This window comes from Lepus europaeus, chromosome 18 (assembly GCF_033115175.1).
Source record: "Lepus europaeus isolate LE1 chromosome 18, mLepTim1.pri, whole genome shotgun sequence".
NCBI classification, from domain to species: Eukaryota; Metazoa; Chordata; class Mammalia; order Lagomorpha; family Leporidae; genus Lepus; species Lepus europaeus.
The window spans coordinates 33,629,674-33,648,811 of record NC_084844.1 but is presented as its reverse complement, the minus strand read 5'-3'; the positions used below and the strand labels follow the sequence as shown (position 1 = coordinate 33,648,811).

The window sequence follows — 19,138 nt, the reverse complement described above, 5'->3', positions numbered from 1 at the left end:
CTCTGGCCATTGTGGCCATTTGGAGAGTGGACCAGCAGATGGAAGACCTCTCTCTCTGTCTCTCCCTCTCTCTGTCTGTAACTCTACCTCTCAAATAAATAAATAAAATCTTAAAAAAAGAAAGGGACAGTGTCATTTCTGAAATATGCTATTGAGTTAACAGATCAGCTCTGAGTTGCAAGGGTTATACAAGGGTGCATAGCTCCAGGGATGAGCAGCACAGCGCCCTTGTAGAAGCTGGCTGCTACACCGTCAGGAGTACCGTCGTGATAAAAAGGTAGTAAAGACAAAAGCAGATACACACTCTGAAAACTTGATCCAGCATTGCTCCTTTGGATGTGAATGATTAATTCTACTTTTTCTCCTCTTAAATATTTCTAGAAACGCTAATGGCTCTCCTAACCGATTGCTTAAAGCTGGGGTCATTTCTGCTCAAAATATCTACAGCTTTGGCTTTGGGAAGGTAAGAGGTTGCTGCTGACAGCCAGCATTGACAAGACTAACCCATCTCTCACCCTTGCCGACCCTTACCTTCACCAAAGTAATTTTCTTCTTCCCTGCCCCTTTTGAGGGAAAAGTGCCTCTTAGTGGTTCTGTCCTTACTAACATATAGGGAAAACCTACAGAGAATCCCTTTAATGACCCTCAGCTAGTTTTGGGGAGTTTAAAAGATGATCTTTTAATTCCCAGGGAGGACCCCACACATATTCTATGCAATGAGAAATGAGGTTAATGAGCATAGTTGGAATGCTTTTAATAAATTGAGATTTTTAAACTGAAAAACGTGTTGAGGGCAAATGGCATGTTTTGGGTCCTCGGTTTTGCACTGATGGGTTTTGCACTGATGGATTATGTTTGTGGCTGCTCAAGATCTTGTTTGCTTTGTGGAGGCAGCCTGCGGGGCTGGAGGGAGAAGGGGTGTCTTTGCATGCAGGCTTTGGTTCTCTGGGGACCACAGCAGGCCCTTCAGTTCCAGCCATGGTGTATGTGTGGTTTTTTTTTTCTTTTTTTAAGATTTATTTATTTATTTGAAAGGCAGAGAGTTACAGAGAGGAAGATAGAGAGAAAGAGAAAGTCTTCCATCTGCTGGTTCATTCACCAAATGGCTGCAACAACCGGAGCTGGGCCAATCTGAAGCCAGAAGCCAGGAGCTTCTTCTGAGTCTCCCTCATGGGTACAGGGCCCAAGACCTTGGGAATTTTCTACTGCTTTTCCAGGCCATAGCAGAGAGCTGGATCATAAGTGCAGCAGCCAGGACTCAAACCAGCACCCATATGGGATGCCGACACTGCAAGCGGCGGCTTTATCCACTATGCCACAGCATCGGCCCTAGGCCATAGCATTTTAAGCATGTGTCTGACTCTTTCTGTGAACCTTAAGTTTATTAGTAAAAGGCAAATAATAGTAAAACCTTGAGAATTTCTAGAGGGGTTAAAGAGTATGTAGAAAGAGTAGTGTCTAGTGCAGAGCAGTGTTCAGTCAGTTGGTAACTAGCCTTATTAATTTTGTTAGCTGCTTGATAAGATGTTGCAGGTATGTTGTTTTCCTCTTTTCACACCAGAATTTGAAGCTGTGTTTTGGTTTCAGTTTTATCTCACAGGGGGGACACAGCTCGCCTATCTAGGGTCTCTTCCCATAATTGGAGAAAAGGAAGTGATTCAAGCTGATGATGAGCCCACCTTCTCTTTCTTCAGCGGCCCCTTCATGGTCATGACCAAGTAAGCAGGGGCTGGCCAGCGGGAGGCCTGACTCAGTCGCACAAGAAGAGTGGACTGCACGGGACTTCCTTATGGATAGAGTGATTCTACTCAAACACAGAGAATGCTTAAGACTGAATCAGGGTTTCTTTGCCTTGACACTATTGATATTTTTGGCCATTTTCTGTTGCTGGGGGTAGTCCTGAACATTGTAGGATGTTTGAGTGTGTACCTAGTCTTTATCTGCTGGGTGCTAGTGGCAGCCTTCATGCCCCCTGCTGTTGTGACAACCAAATGATCTGCCAGATGACTTCTGTGGGAATTACCACTGAGTCTGGGAAGAACTCTGAGAGCTGACTCAATGACAGCAGTTGGACCTCTCTGCTTTCTAAAGAATCAGAGCAGCTTAGTGGTGATTATCTTATGTCTAATACTGACTGAAGGGTACTGAGGCCCCTGTAGAAGCTGCCTCAGGCATCAACTGAGGCCTTCACCAACCAACTCCAGCAGAGGTATAAGTAACAGGATTTGATTATGACCCTAGTCCCTTGCGTGTTCTTAATCCCTAGAAACTCAGTCCTTGCATGGTCACAGGAGTTGTCCTAGCCAAGATCTCTCAGCCTGCTTGACTCTGACTTCTTTCCTGCTTATAAGAAATCCCTTCTTGAAAAACCTCTGCCAGATTCCCAAGGCCCTCTGTCCCCGACACGTATGCTCCTTGTTTTCCCCTCTGTGCCATAGATTTGTTGTCAGATCCCCTTCTCCTCTTTCCCATTGCTGTTGCCTTGCCCAAGTCATCACCATCCCTCTCCCAGACTGTTCCCCTAACTGGCCTCCCATTTCCTGGACCACACATGCCGTATGCTACCCAATCCCCACATTGCTGGTGCCACTGTGTTTCTAAAGTATAGACCTGATCAAGTCACTGGCTTCCTTGAATCTTTCAGTGACTTCTTGCCACCTGCATCTAATTTCCCAGAGTTAGGAATGGGCCTAGGGTCATTGGGCTCTTTCCTGAGTAGGCTACCCAGTTGTTCCCAGGGACTGTGTGAACACCACTTCTCTGGTCTCTGGCTGGGAAAGCTGGCTCACTGAAGAGTTTCCTGCTCACCTTTTCTCCTGACCTTGTAGCCTGGTGTGGAATGGGAGCAGGGTCACAGTGAAGGAGCTGAACCTCCCCACCCATCCACACTGCAGCAGACTACGACTGGCAGACCTGTTAATTGCCGAGCAGGAACACAGCAGGTGAGAGGGAGACCCATGGGCCCCACATGTTGTGTGTCTAGGTCTCTTTACAAACCCAGGATCCTGGCTATGTAGGGCTGTCCCTGAAGTAGAGCTCTTTCCACAACCTCAGCATTTCCTGACTTTTGGAATTGGTTGACTTGACTGCCAAGAGAGAAAAAGGAATTAGTCAAAAGCCTGAGGGCATGGTGGTGGTGAGGGGCTCAATTGTGTCATTTACTCCATGACTCATATCTCTGGATGGTTCAGCCGCTAGGCCCATCTAATTCTGCTGAGGCCCATGTCATCTGGGGTTCTGTGCCCATTAGAACACCACACAGCTGTCCTATGTACATAGAGTATAGCTGTGCATGAGATGCTGAGATCTGAGGACCTTGTCTCCACCATTGAGGACATGTCCATGGTCTTAGTTCCTTAGGTTTCCTGTGGCTCTAAGGTTAGGTCCTTCAGCTCCTGCTGGGTCAAGCCCTTAATTCACGGTTTCACTGAGGCCTGGAGTAGGCCCAGACTCATTGAGCTCTCTCCTGAGTAGACCACTCGCCTGCTGCAGGAGGTGTCTCTAGAAAGCCCAAATCCTCCCTTTAGTGGAAGTCAGCCTAGAGGACCCAAGGGAGCTAGAAGAATGTGTAGACTCATTGCGGACTTTGAAGCGAGACTGAATGGGAAGTGTGACCTGGCTCAATTTCCTGACATTTCTGAATCATTTCTAAAATGGTTAAAACACTACATTTCTTGCAGGTGGTTGTTAGGGTCTCCGATGATGCATACCAAATATGCAGAGGGCCTTGCTCAGTAGCTCTTGGCAACATTGTTGCCATGGATGACTTAAGACCTCAGGGTCTTATCAGTTAGAGACTACAGATGCCACCAATAGAGACCACTCCCCCATCCTGTTTTCTTAGAAAAATAGTATTTGTTTAGGATGCATTCAAAGCATCCATGTTTGTTTTCATCATGTTCTCCGCTCTCACCCTATCTGAAGCTTCTTTTCTTTTGTAGCAAACTGCGGCACCCCCACCTGCTGCAGTTGATGGCTGTGTGCCTATCCCAGGACCTGGAGAAGACTCGCCTTGTGTACGAGCGCATCACAGTGGGCACGCTGTTCAGTGTCCTCCATGAACGAGTAATTGACTGCTTCTGTGGATTTTCCCCTTGCTGCCCTCCCACGTCTCCTCCCTGCCATCCTCTCCCCAGTGCCCCAACAGTAGACTTCCTATTTGCGCATGCATGGAAGATAAGTCTCTTTTAATTTTTTTATTTTATGGGGGCTGTAGTACACACCATTTAAGGCTGATAAGTACATGGCTGGAACCAGTTTGATTTTATTATTGTCAATCCTGCTTCCTTACCAGATATCTGAGCGTTCACAGGCCCAGAAAACACTGCTGCGTTTCTAGCTGTCTGTAATCTAACAGCCACTGGCTGTGTTTTCTTGCATTTTCGTTTATGATTCATTCTGCTTTGTTCACACAGAAGCCTTTGTCACTCCTTTCTCACCTCTCAACTGTCCTAGGGGTGGTGGCACGTCTTCCAGGGCCAGCAGATGGTCTGGGAAGTGTGCTTTGGGCTGAGCTGTGACTTCCGAGAGCTCCTGGAGGATTTGGCCCTGGGTAGGAATGCAGAGAGACCCTCCAGGAAGGACCCTTCCCCCAGATGGCCTGCCATTCCCTCTGCCTGATGACCTCCTAGTTGTGCTCTGGATTGTTTTGTTTGTTTGTTTGTTTGTTTGTTTTTCCCTGAGTGAAGGCATTACCTTAAAATGCTGTTTGGGGGAGAGGTCCAGTGTGCCATTAGTCAGCTGGATAACATTGGTGTGAGTCAGTTTCTGTCTTCTTTGGACAAACTTTCTCATTCATCTGAGAGGAGTAGGGACTGGGTTGGTTCTCTGCTTCCTGAAGGGTCCTGTGAACTACCAGGTTCTCACAGCTACAGGGATCAGGATGGAGGGGGCAGGGCAGGTTTACTGTAGCAGTGGAGGACCTCCCCTGGAAATTTCCTCTAGGCCAACTCTTGGTGCACATATCAGACTTTGAGAACTTTCTCCTCATTTTTCATGGCACAAAGCTGCTCAGTAGAGGGAAGGGAGCCCAGGTCTGGAGCCAGGGGTCTTGGGTCAGTGGGACCTTAGGTCTGTCTTTTAACCTCACTGAGCTTTAGGTTCCCCATCTGTAAAATGGGGATACTAGGTGGCTGTGAAAATCGGACACAAAGACTGGCAATTCCAAAGCACTGTAGTGTCAGAGGGCCCGAGTCCTTTTGTTCCTGGCATTTGATCTCTCACTTGCAGCGGTCTCAGTTCCCGGTGCTGCACATGGAGGTGATCGTGCACTTGCTGCTGCAGATCTCTGATGCCCTGAGATACCTGCATTCCCGAGGCTTTATCCACCGCTCCCTCAGCTCCTATGCTGTCCACATTGTCTCTGCAGGGGAAGCGAGGCTCACCAACCTGGAGTACATGATGGAAAGGTGGGTACCACCTTGAGTGCGACTTCCTTCTGAAGATCTCCCCCGGGGGACTTTCACTGTAGAGACAGAATCTGATCTAGGTGGGGCTGTCTTACTGGCAGAGGAAGAGGTTTCCCAGATGTCCACTGTGTCTGCCAAGGTTAAAGTGACTTTGGGGAAGTTACTTCTCAAGGCATTCTCATTTTAATAATTAGTTAACAAGTAAATATTAGCAGTAAGTGTAAGTGCTCTAACACTTCACTCTAAATTATTCAGTTGTTTGACACAGGTGTGCTTTTCACTGACCTTGGAATCTAGTGTGTGTTGGAGTGGGCCACTGGGTCCCTTGTTCCCTCATCCGTGGCTCTGCCACACCCCAAGTCTCAGTTCCCCACTATGTCCTTTGTGTTGCTGGTCAGTGAGCAAGACCGAGCACAGAGGGATGACCTCAAGGGGCTCAGCTTACTGAGACAGGCCATCAAAAACAATGTCCTCATTCGAGGATTTGTGGATGGACTTAGCTTCCTGTTGTGCTGGAGTCAAAGTCTTTCTGAGAATCGGGGGTTGAACTCCAGTTCTAGGAGGCAGAGGCTTTCCCCTGTACTTCCTTGCTACCATCCACAGCTCTGCGCCTTGAACCCAGTGTTGGTTCTTCTCTGCTGTGAGGCCTCAAACTCTAGGCAGAGCCCTTACCTTGACCCACCTACCTCCTCTTCCCCATGTCCCTCACCTGCCATCGCTCATGGTTTGCTTTTGAGACTCTCAGCAGGACTTTGCTGCGTACATACTCGTCACATGATTCCCGAGGGCACGGGTTTCTGTTCTGTTTACTGCTGCTTCTCAGATGCCTGGAACAGGATTTCATACAGCAGACTCTCAGTGTGCTTTTCTGACAAATGAAACTAAAAGACCCACCATGCCAAATCTGGAGTCCCTTTTGTCCTTCTGCCTGGAGATGGCAGGGGCCAGATTATGCTTGGCCTTGTGGGCCTTGGTGAAAGGTCTGAATTTTATCCTAGGATACTGGGATGCTGTGGCAGACAGTTTTTGAGATTTCTGGTGTCACATGTGATTTTTGGGTTAAGAACATTCCTTTCAATTCTTTGTGTGGAGAAGGGGCTGTTAAAGAGCAAAAGAAAGGCAGAATAGCAGTCAGGGTATGGCTAGAATTGTTACATTTTTGTACATGGGAATGGACAGAGGCCAGCTGAGTATCACCTGTCGAGCTGTTGAGCCTCAAGTCAGGTCCATTTCTCTCTCTCTCTCTTTATTATTATTATTATTTTTACAGGCAGAGTGGACAGAGAGAGAGACAGAGAGAAAGGTCTTCCTTTTTGCCGTTGGTTCACCCTCCAATGGCTGCCGCGGTGGGTGCGCTGCGGCTGTCGCATTGCGCTGATCTGAAGCCAGGAGCCAGGTGCTTCTCCTGGTCTCCCATGGGGTGCAGGGCCACCCTCCACTGCCTTCCCGGGCCATAGCAGAGAGCTGGCCTGGAAGAGGGGCAACCGGGACAGAATCCGGTGCCCTGACTGGGACTAGAACCTGGTGTGCCGGTGCCACAGGCGGAGGATTAGCCTATTGAGCTGCGGTGCCGGCCTCTTTTTTTTTTTATTTAACAGTTTTATTTATTTAGTTGAAAGTCAGAGTTACACACAGAGAGAAGGAGAGGGAGAGAGAGAGAAAGAGAAAGGTCTTCCATCCACTGGTTCACTCCCCAATTAGCCGCAATAGCTGGAGCTGCGCCTATCTGGAAAGAGGAGCCAGGAGCTTCTTCCAGGTCTCCCACATGGGTGCAGGGGCCCAAAGACTTGGGCCATCTTCTACTGCTTTCCCAGGCCATAGCAGAGAGCTGGTTCAGAAATGGAGAAGCGGGGACTCGAACCAGCGCTCATATGGGATGCTGGCACTGTAGGTGGCAGCTTTACTAGCTATACCACAGCACTGGCCCCCAGGTCCATTTCTCAATCCTTGTTGAAACCTTTCAAGGGCTCCTCATTGCCTACAAGGTGAAGTCCTGGCACCTTTCAGGGTATGGAAGGTGCTCCACCTGCATTCATTGCCAACTTCATCACTTCCCCCCTGCTCCTGGCCATTTGAAGCCACTTTCAGTCCATGCTGTTTCATGGTACTGCTGCTCAAATCTGGAATATGTGGCTCATCCTCACTTATCCTTATTTACTTATTTATTTATTTAAATTTTATTTATATATTTACTTATTTGAAAGGCAGAGCATCAGAGAAGAAGAGAGAAAGAGAGGTCTTCCATATGCTTGTTTACTTGCCAAATGCTTGCAACAACCAGGGTTGGGCCAGTCCAAAGTTTGGAACCAGGAACTCCATCTGGGTCTCCTAAGTTGAGGGCAGGGACCCAAACACTTGGGCCATCACCTACTGTCTTTCCAGGTGCATAAGCAGGAAGCTAGATCAGAAGCAGAGCAGGCCGGTGCCGCAGCTCAATAGGCTAATCCTCTGCCTTGCTGCGCCGGCACACCGGGTCCTAGTCCTGGTCGGTGCGCCGGATTCTGTCCCGGTTGCCCCTCTTCCAGGCCAGCTCTCTGCTATGGCCCGGGAAGGCAGTGGAGGATGGCCCAAGTGCTTGGGCCCTGCACCTGCATGGGAGACCAGGATAAGTACCTGGCTCCTGGCTTCGGATTAGCGCGGTGCGCCTGCTGCAGTGCGCCGGTGGCGGCAGCCATTGGAGGGTGAACCAACGGCAAAAAGGAAGACCTTTCTCTCTGTCTCTCTCTCTCACTGTCCACTCTGCCTGTCAAAAAAAAAAAAAAAAAAAAAAGAAGAAGCAGCAGAGCAGCCAGAATTCTGATTTGAGATGCTGCCATCACAGGCGGCAGCTTAACTTGCATGTGCCACAATTCTGGCTCCCACGTTGTCTTTTTAAATTCATTGCAAACCCAATCTTGCACACTCCTTGAAGCCTACACTGATGCTGTCATCCCCAGAGGTGTTCTGCATATTCCTCTCCTCGCACTCAGCACTCAGGTGTCGCACAGTTGTTTGTATACTTGATGGCTATCCTCCTTGATGGCTAGCTAGCAGAGGACAGCGACTGTGACTTGTTCATCATTCTGATCATTCTGTCTTCAGCACACCCACCCAGCTCAGGGCCTGCCACATAATAAGTGCTAGGCAGATGTTTGCTAAATGGTTGAGTCTAGATGAAGGAAAAACTTGAAGTGGTTCAGAGCAGGTTGATAACTTTGGCTACAAGTTCAGCAGCAGGGGAGGCTAAAGGGGTTTGTTTTTTCTGTTGGTTATTATCAGAGGCTTTTGAGGAAGACTGTGACAGAATCCAGGCTTTTGGTCAGTGATGGAGCACCATCTGTCGTTGAGACAGAGGTACAACAGTTTCTTCCACTTTCATTCTCTAAAGAAATGTGAATTCTGGAGAGAAAATGGAGCTATGGGGATGGCTAGGCCCACCCAGCCCTACTGTGGAAAAGGAGGCAGGCCTAGGGGTGAAGGGGTGGTGTGAAGTTCCCCAGTTGGTTGGTTGGAGGCACAGCTGGGGCTAGAATCTGGTGGTCAGACCACAGGAGCAGGATGGATTTGAGGAATATCAGCTAGGAGGCCACAGGATGGGGTCTTTTGGAGACCAGATGACCAAGGAGTCAAAAGGAAAGAGGCGAAATGCACTGAGAAGCCTGAGTCAACAGCTGGCCAAATGAGGGTTGGAGGTAGTCATGGTCTGGAGTGCCTCATGGAATGGTAGGGAGCTGTGAGCGCGCACTTGAGCTTATTCACCTCAGAGTGGAACTGGGGGCAGAAATGCAATCAGCAGCAGTAGCAGCTGTGACAGTATAACCTTCTTCAGAAGCTGAGAACAGGAGTGGGCCGGTTATCCAGAAACCCAAAATGGTCTTCAATTCTGCATTTATTTTTAGCAAAATTCTTCTCAGGCACATTAGGTTTTTGAATGTCATTATCATGGTCTGCTCCATCTTTCAGTGTAGAAATGATACAGAAATTTTTTTCTACTATTCAACTCCTTTTTTAAAAAGATTTATTTATTTATTTGAAAGTCAGAGTTACACAGAGAGAGGAGAGACAGAGAGAGAGAGACAGGGGTCTTCCATCTGATGGTTCACTCCCCAATTGGCTGCAATGGCCAGAGCTGCGCCGATCCAAAGCTGGGAGCCAGGAGCTTCTTCCGGGTCTCCCTCATGAGTGCAGGGGCCCAAGCACTTGGGCCATCTTCTACTGCTTTCCCAGGCCATAGCAGAGAACTGGATGGGAAGTGGAGCAGCTGGGTCTCAAAACAGTGCCTTTAACTCCTTTTTCATGGAATATTTAGAGCTAGAATCAGCCTTGAATGTGGTGTCACATAGCTGCAGCCAAATGTAATTTTAATAATATCAAAGTTGGAAGTCCAGAAAAATACCATCCTAGAGTGATTCTCAAAAGAGAGGTCCCACTAACCCAGGTAGTTTTAAAGAGGAAGAAGGGATTCCAAGAGAGGAAGTAAAAGAGAAAGGGTTTAATTTTTGTTGTAAGTGACTTGTCCTTTGCCAGAGCTTAGGTAAGCCTGAAAGGATTCCTTGGAGAATTGTCTCCTACTCCTACCCCGATTTGAAGAGCCGAGTATGCTAGTTTCTCAGAATCTCTCTCTGACAATAAAAGGCTCCATTGCTTTATCTGTGATATTAATATAATTTGCATTAACTAGTGTATAATATCTAATGTATGTGTGACATATACATTGAATACATAAATACTTGTCTACTTATTAATTATATATAAGTACTTATATTTTAGATTTGGATGAACATCCACACTGTTTACATGATACAAGGCCATGCCTCATTATTCAATAGTACAGCTAAAACATTAGTGCCAATTTTTATAATGTCCTGGCTTCTGCCATTTATCAAAAGCTCTGCTATGCCAAGAGCTGGGCCCGCGGCGTCCAGTGCACCCCACATGCCCCTGGCCTCGCCTGCACCCAGCTCGGGTGCCAAAAAAAAAAAAAAAAAAAAAAGCTCTGCTAGAGGAAACATTATCAGGAAAGTTTGCTCAAAGTCTTAGAATCCCACCTCATCCTCTAAAAGCTGCCCTATGCCAGACTAGCAAAGAACTTACTGTCATATACTTTTTTTTTTTTTTAAAGATTTATTTATTTGAAAGTCAGAGTTACAGAGAGGCAGGGGCAGAGGCAGAGAGAGAGAGACAGACAGATCTTCCATCTGCTGGTTCACTCCCCAATTGGCTGCAGTGGCTGGAGATGTGCCAATCTATAAAGCAGGAGCATCTTCTGGGTCTCTCACCTGGACGTGGGCCATCTTCCACTGCCTTCCCAGGCCATAGCAGAGAGCTGGATCAGAAGTGGAGCAGCTGGGACCCAAACCAGTGCCCATATGGGATGCTGGCACTGCAGCAGGCAGCTCTACCTGCTACACCACAGCGCCAACCCCTATGCTTTTTAAAACTTAATTGTCAACAAGCAGTCATCTAGCCTTCACCTGATACCCACCATAATGTTCACATCAGTTGCTTACTTGGCAGAGGATTTTATAGCTTCTGGGGGTGTTTCCACATCCTTGATTTCATTTGATTCTTGTGACAACTTAGTGTAGACGTCAGCCCTGACCTCACTGTAAGGACTCTTGTTGGCTCAGAGGACATTTAGGATGCCCTGCCTTAGCTCGCAGAGAGTCTGGGAGTGCGGATGGTCAGTGCACTGCTTCACTGTGGTGACACTGGTATCTTGTATCAGAGTGCCAATTTGAGTTTTGGTTATTCCACTTCCCATCCAGCTCCCTGCTAATGCACCTGGGAGGCAGCAGATGATGGCTCACATAGTTGGGCCCCTGCCACCCATGTGGGAGATCCAAATGGAGTTCCTGGCTCCTGAATTCAGCCTGACCCAACTCTGGCTGTTCTGGCCATTTGGGGAGTGAAACAGTAGCTCTCATTCTCCCCCTCCTCCTCCCCCTCTTCCTCTCGCATTTTACCTTTTAAATATATAAATATATGTTTCTTTAATAAAGGAAAAGTCTGATTGGGAAGAAGAGGTGGCAAATTAGTGAACCTTTGAGTGCTAAACTGAGAGGACCCATCCCCAAGAGGGCAGGAAGTTAGAACAGAAGCAAACATGCGGATTGGAGAAGTGGCAAGTGGCTTTGAGAAAGCAGATGGGGTTTTGGCGGGGTCTTGTCTTACTTTCATTTTTTCAACAGTGAATATTAAGGTCCTAGTGTAATTTTAGGAATCCAGTGACATAAAAAATAAGGAAGGTGCCTATTTTCATGACGCTGACTCTCTAATAGAGGGGAAACAGGTAATACATGACTGAACAAGGAAGTCATATAGGTGCTATGGAGCCAGTAAAACAGGATTACTCTGGATTAGGTGGTCAAAGAAGACCTCTCGGAGGAGAGGCTTTTGAATATATAGTTTAGTCATTAGAAGCATCTAGTTGCTCTAGGATTTGTAGGTAGAGCATGCCAAGCGCAAGCCACCAGTGCGGTGACATAAAGTGGCAATGTGCACAGCATGTTGGAGAACTGAAACAAAACCCCTGTGTCTTGAGTAGAGTGGCTGAGCAGGAGAGTGTGACCAGATAAGGTGGGAAGCACGAGGGATTATAGGAGTTAGAACAGTATAAGGCAGCATAAGTTAGTTCAGTGTCTGGCAAGCTTTTGAGAAGCTCATGAAGGTTGCCTTTATGTTTCCTTCTGTAGCCAGGATGGAGGTGTACACAGAGACCTGACTCGAGTACCTCTCCCCAGCCAACTGTACAACTGGGCTGCACCAGAAGTGATCTTACAGAAGGCAGCCACGGTGAAGTCAGACATCTACAGCTTCTCTATGATCATACAGGAGATTTTAACAGGTGATAAAGGTGCACGCTGATGGTTGACCAAAGTCCTTATTTGTAAGTTGGGTTTCTTGCCGCCAGGAGCCAGTTTTATGAAAACATAGGACTTAAAAAAAAAAAAAAAGATTTCTTAAAGGAAACCTCTCTGTTCATGGAAAACAGACAACGATGTCTCAGAAAACTTTCCCTTTTAGCTATTAAGACTCAAGAAAGCCCACTCATCTGCTTGTTAATGAGAATGCATTTAATCCAAGCTAAATTTTTAAATTCAATATTGATGACCATGCTTAGGGGTCACAAGGTACCCCTTAAGCATTTGTAAATGAGAAGAAAAAATTGGTGTCAGGCCGGTGCCATGGCTCATTAGGCTAATCCTCCACCTGCAGCACCGGCACCCTGGGTTCTAGTCCTGGTTGGGGCGCTGGATTCTGTCCTGGTTGCTCCTCTTCCAGTCCAGCTCTCTGCTGTGGCCCGGGAGTGCAGTGGAGGATGGCCCAAGTCCTTGGGCCTTGCACCCGCATGGGAGACCAGGAGGAAGCACCTGGCTCCTGGCTTTGGATTGGCATAGCACGCCGGCTGTAGTGGCCATTTGGGGGAGGGGGTGAACCAACGGAAGGAAGACCTTTCTCTCTCTCTCTCTCTCTCACTATCTTACTCTGTCTTTCAAATTAAAAAAAGGAGAAATATTGGTGTCTGAGAGGTAAACTATGAAACACCCTGAGGGCCTAGAAAGTATATATTAATGCTGCTTAAAAGAAATGAACCAAACCTACGTAATTTTAGTGTGAAGAAAATAGCTCCGTATCTGGAGACAGGACTCCTTCAGCAGAGGGATATGCACACATACAGAGAGTAAATGAGTGCGAGCCATTTCATGGTGTGTACAGGCCCACAGCCAATCACTTTCCATGAGATGAATGTATTGGGCTACCAGCTTAATGCTATGTAACATTCCCTGTACCAAGGTCTGCCTATGTAAAGATGATACTGAGGCTACTCCGTCCTATCTCTGTGGCAGGGATTTCCTGGCAAGTGATTGGGCTTTTAGGTAGTAGTTTTTTTAAATTTTTATTTATTTATTTTTTTAAACATTTCTTTTTTTTTTTTTTTTTAGATTTTTATTTATTTATTTGACAGGTAGAGTTACAGACAGTGAGACAGAGAGAGAGAGAAAGGTCTTCCCTCCATTGGTTCACCCCCCAAGTGGCCGCTACGGCCAGCACTGTGCTGATCTGAAGCCAGGAGCCAGGTGCTTCTTCCTGGTCTCCCATGCGAGTGCAGGGGCCCAAGCATTTGGGCTATCCTCCACTGCTTTCCCAGGCCATAGCAGAGAGCTGGACTGGAAGAGGGGCAGCCGGGACTAGAACCCGGTGCCCATATAGGGTGCCGGCGCCACAGGCGGAGGATTAGCCAAGTGGGCCACGGTGCCAGGCCCGCTTTTAGGTAGTTTTTACAGAGAGTTTCTTGACTAAGTTACCCAACTTTTTATGATTTTTTTTTTTATCTTTGTATGGTTTCTTAATGTTACTCCTTCCTGTGACTTTTTCCTTACAGACAACGTACCTTGGAATGGTTTAGATGGCTCGGTTATTAAAGAAGCCGTAGTCTTGGGAAATTATTTAGAAGCAGATGTCAGGCTTCCGAAACCTTACTATGATATCGTTAAGTCAGGCATCCAGGTCAGGCAGAAAGACCGAACTATGAATCTTCAAGATATCCGGTACATTCTGAAGAACGACTTAAAGGCAAGTCCTGAAGCTTTTGAATGTTTATTTCTGCTCACCTATCCAGGGAAATGGGGAGTTGGAGACCAAGAAGAAGCTAGAGACCAAGTTGTAAGGAGTTTTGGAAATCCTCATTTTATGATTCCCTTTGTGTTCCTGAGAAAAGCCTAACAACTTGATTTAGCGTGAGTGGCAGGGGATTGAGTAGTGGATCCGGGGAGGTTCAACACATAGTGGGGACACTCTGTGGGGACATAGTAGAGATTCAGTGAATGGTAGCAGTTATCACTTTCAAGATACTGGTATTGACAAGAAATCAGTTAATTAGGATAGGACTACAGTCTACTCAACAGAGTAAGAGGGAATTTTGTCTGTACTTTGGTTCCTAAACAACACTAGTGACATCTGGATGACAACAGATGTATCTTTTTTTTTATTTTGATTTTTAAAAAATTTTTACAAACCCTTGTGTCGAGGGCTGACTTTCAATAGATCACAGCAAAGGAGCTGCTCTGCTACGTACGAAACCCCGACAGATTTATCCTTGACAATACCTCCTTGTTACAGGAATTTATTGGAGTACAGAGAACTCAACCAACTGAGAGCCCCAGGGTGCAGAGATATGAACCTCATCCTGATGTCTATCTAGGACTCACTTCAGAACATCCAAAAGACACCCTCGACTTGGAAATCAAAGAATTGAAAGAAATGGGTATGGCCTTAATTCACAGCTTAAGCGCCTCTCTCTTTTTTTTTTTTTTTTTTAAGATTTATTTATTTATTTGAAAGTCAGAGTTACACAGAGAGAGGAGAGGCAGAGAGAGAGAGGGAGAGAGAGAGAGAGAGGTCTTCCATCCACTGGTTCACTTCCCAGTTGGCCGCAACGGCTGGAGCTATGCCGATCCGAAGCCAGGAGCCAGGAGCTTCTTCCTGGTCTCCCATGCAGGTGCAGGGGCCCAAGGGCTCGGGCCATCTTCTACTGCTTTCGTAGGCCATAGCAGAGAGCTGGACAGAAAGTGGAGCAGCCAGGACTCGAACTGGCGCCCATATGGGATGCCAGCACTGGAGGCAGTGGCTTTACCCAGTATGCCACAGTGCCAGCTCCCCCCAGCCCTTTTTTTTTTTTTTTTTGACAGGCAGAGTGGATAGTGAGAGAGAGAGACAGAGAGAAAGGTCTTCCTTTTTGCTGTTGGTTCACCCTCCAATGGCTGCTGCAGCCAGCGCATCTCGTTGATCCGAAGCCAGGAGCCAGGTGCTTCTCCTGGTCTCCCATGTGGGTGCAGGGCCCAAGCACTTGGGCCATCCTCCACTGCCTTCCCGGGCCATAGCAGAGAGCTGGCCTGGAAGAGGGGCAACCGGGATAGAATCCGGTGCCCCAACCAGGACTAGAACCCGGTGTGCTGGCGCCGCAAGGTGGAAGATTAGCCTGTTAAGCCACGGCGCCGCCCCCCTCCCCCCGTTTTTTTTTTTTTTTTTTTAAGATTTATTTATTCAAAAGGCATAGTTACAGAGAAAGAGGGAGAGAGAGAGAGATCTTTCATCTGTTCGTTCACTCCTCAAATGACTGCCATGGCTGGAGCTGGTCCAGGTCGAAACCAGGAGCCAGGAGCTTCTTCCAGGTCTCTTATGTGGGTGCAGGGGCCCAAGGACTTGGGCCATCTTCTGCTGCTTTCCCAGGTGCATTAGCAGGGAGCTAGATTGGAAGTGGAGCAGCCAGGACTTGAACTGGGACGCTGGTGCAGCATGAGGCAGCTTTACCTATTATGCCACAGCACCAGCCCCTTAAGCATTATTTTGACATGTGTTCTTAAAGTCACATAAGCTGTAACTAATTGACTCCTCCAAACTGTACATGTAACTTACACTGGGGGAAAAATGGATGCCTTAGGAAGAAATCAAGATCCATATGATGCCTGAGTTTGATCCAGAACTAAGTAGTAATGATGAGTTTATTTCTAGCATAATTATTCAGAAGCTTATTTAATTGCTTGTCAAGTAAAAATGAATTTTAAAATTTAAAACTACTGTGTGCTTATTTCAGAAAATTTAAAACAGTATAAAGAAGAAAATTACCATTTTAATTCCACCTCCTTGAAAAAAATCTGTTAACATTTTGGTGTTTCCTTCCTGCTTTAATAGCATTTTAGCACATTTGGAAATCTTAGAACGCAGAGATAGAAAGGACCTTGCAATATTCAGACTTAATGGCCCCATTCTACAGATGAGAAAACTAAGGAGGATATGATCTGCTTATAATCCCAGAGCTTGTTACAGAACAGGAATCAGGGCTTCCAATTCCAGCCAAATAAATGGTCATTCACTCACCCACTCTTTGACAGAGATGGAGGCCTTGAGTGGACCCTTCAAGCTCTTTTTACTTTGGTTCCCTCATCCCATTCTCTGCAAATTGTGTACCTCTAGATGGTTAGTCCTGGCATTGTTTTTCAGTTATTTATCCCTGCTCTGATGCAGAGAGTGAGATCCTTGATCTGCTGGTTTATTCCCCAAATGGTTTCCATAGGCAGGTCTCAGCCAGGCTGAAGACAGGAGCTGGTAACTCCACCTGGATCTCTCACATGGGTAGCAGGAACCCAGATACTTGGATCATCTGCTGCTGCCTTCCCAGGCACATTAGCAGGGAACTGGATGGGAAATAGAACAGCCAGGACCCAAGCGACACTCCAGCATGGGATGCGCATGCTTCAGGTGGTGGCTTAACCTGCTGTGCCACAACCGCGACCCTTCTCAATTGCTTTTATCAGGTGCTCACCAAGAGCATAACTTCAGCTGGTGTAGTCAAACCCCTTTGTGTGTGACGAAAGCTATGAAGGTAGTGTTTAATATTCAGGGCCTGCAGTTCACATGTACTGACAGTTATGAATGTTTTGAGCACATTGTAAATGAAGCTTAGAATATTTCCCTAAGGGTTTGACTCCACTGCTGCCTCCTCTTTTTTTTTTTTTTTTGACAGGCAGAGTTAGACAATGAGAGAGAGAGAGACAGAGACAGAGAGAAAGGTCTTCCTTCTGTTGGTTCACCCCCCAAATGGCCGCTACGGCCGGCGCACTGTGGCTGGCGCACTGTGGCTGGCGCGCTGCGCAGATCCGAAGCCAGGAGCCAGGTGCTTGCTCCTGGTCTCCCATGTGGGTGCAGGGCCCAAGGGCCTGGGCCATCCTCCACTGCCCTCCCAGGCCACAGCAAAGTACTGCTGCCTCCTCTTGCCCTGCCCTGTGCCCCCAGTTTCTGCTTCATCCCATGTCTAAGTGGGAAACTTCCTTTCTGTTAGAAAGGCCGGTTCACCCTTTGATGGGTTTATGCAGTAGTGCAGACAGCCAGGAGGGGAGCATTTCTGTGCTTCTTGACCGGAAAGCTGAGGCTGCTTAGCTGCTGGATGTGAACACTGTGATCAGTTGCTGGTCTTTTTTTTTCAACAGGCAGTCCACTTCATTCACCAAGGGGTCAGTCTTCTCCCACTGAGGAAGCCACATTGGATCCTGTGACCCCAGAACCAAGTCTGATGGCCCAGGAGGCTGTGCATCAGCCTGCTCCTTCTCTTGCTCACTTGGTGGCAGAAGAGGCGAGGAGCCCCAGCACCAGTCAGGCGAGCCTCTGCAGCTTCGAAATCAATGAAATCTACTCAGGCTGTTTGAACCTGGGAGATGGCAAAGAGAAAGAGACCCCAGGAGCTACTTCATCTCCTGAGGGGGAGAGACCACACCAGGCAGACGAACTGCAATCCATGGAGGAAGAGTTGGATAAGATGGAGAGAGAGGCATACTGTTTGTGTGCTGACAGGAGCTCTTCAGAAACTGACCCAGAGCTCTCCTTTGGGGACTGGGACTGGCAGAATGACTCACTCAGTTCGCCCAGCCTCCCTGAGCCAACCAGAGAAGTGCAGGGCCCTGTGAGCAACAGGTCCATGACTGAGGAGTACATCAGTAAGTGTGTCCTGAACCTGAAGATCGCACAGACACTGATGCACCAGAGTGCTGATCTGCTGAGGGATACCCAGCAGGAAATAGGTCAGCTGGAGATGATGCATAACGAGCAGGAGGAGTGCAGGTCTCTGTGGGAAGCTTCACTAGAGTTTGCAAATGTCTGTAGCTCTCCTTCAGCCCTGGGCCCTCCAGCTCCAAGTTACATTCCTCCTGCCATGCATCTGTCAGGGGGCCAGCAGCCAGATACCAGGGGCAGTTGCCTAACCTTAGCAAGGTCTCCAAGAACAGCGAGAGATTTTCAGGGAGGACATTTTGGCAAAAGGCCCAGTAAAAGAAGTAGCTGTGACTGGAAACCTCTCACCCAAGTTTCTGAAGAAAGTTCTGGGCATCAGTCAGAGACAAGTCATCAGGTAAAGTTACACAGGAGGAAGGGGAGCCTAAGCAGTACTCTGAGCTGGGTTCAGCATTGGCCTTGCCCTGTGTGCAGGGTCTGATGTGTAAATGCAAGCAGTTCATAGCAACGCCCTCTTAGCTTTGGGAAATAAGGCCTCTAGGATGGATTTTTCAAGGTAGATACACTCCACCTTCCATGGCAAATCCTGTCCTCTGTAAATTTATATGGCTCACTTCAGGAGATGAAATTTTACAGGTCAAAATGATCAAATAATGGGATTTTCACATGGTTCAATTTACTATGTAAAGTATCTTGGGCAATTATTAATTTCCATTTTAAATTGCTTATTCATCCATTTACTCACTCAACACACATAGAGCCAGAGGCTATAAATATAATGAATAAGCCACAAGCTCTGCCCGTAAGTAGCTCAAATGCCAGTGTAGGACTGAGGACCCTAGTAATCAAAGATGTCTTAGAAGAGCTGAGCATACACCATGGGAGCTGACCTGAGCCACTTGGCTAGAGGCTTAGTGAGATTGTAGGGTGTCTCCCCAAGAGTGCCTTTAGGACAGGGCCTAGATCTTACTCTGCATTCTGTCATCCAGCATGAGGCCTAACACATACATAGAAGTACTTGATAAGTGGTCACTGACAGAATGAGGGAATGAATGACTTTACAGGCTCATATGTAGAATGATGGCTTCCTCTCAGATCAGAATTTTGGAGCTGGAAGACTCTCCATACGTGGATCAACCCTATAATTTTAGAGCATTAAGCTCAAGTTTGGTGATGGAAACTTGCCATGGTCTAGTGGTGTTACCGAGATGGGAGTCGAAAGGAGAGGACTACTCTGTTGGAGG

The 19,138-nt window shown here is 47.4% G+C and overlaps 1 protein-coding gene across 1 annotated transcript in view; it reads left to right on the top strand.

Moving 5' to 3' along the window:
* The window catches only part of TEX14 (testis expressed 14, intercellular bridge forming factor), an 86,925-nt gene that overhangs the window by 22,767 nt on the left and 45,020 nt on the right, over positions 1-19,138 (top strand). The window contains exons 7-15 of the mRNA XM_062175082.1: positions 382-463; positions 1,588-1,718; positions 2,829-2,942; positions 3,942-4,065; positions 5,230-5,408; positions 12,083-12,234; positions 13,774-13,964; positions 14,511-14,655; positions 17,378-18,291. Of these exons, the coding sequence (XP_062031066.1) occupies positions 382-463; positions 1,588-1,718; positions 2,829-2,942; positions 3,942-4,065; positions 5,230-5,408; positions 12,083-12,234; positions 13,774-13,964; positions 14,511-14,655; positions 17,378-18,291 (2,032 nt within the window). The remainder of the gene's footprint in view (positions 1-381; positions 464-1,587; positions 1,719-2,828; positions 2,943-3,941; positions 4,066-5,229; positions 5,409-12,082; positions 12,235-13,773; positions 13,965-14,510; positions 14,656-17,377; positions 18,292-19,138) is intronic.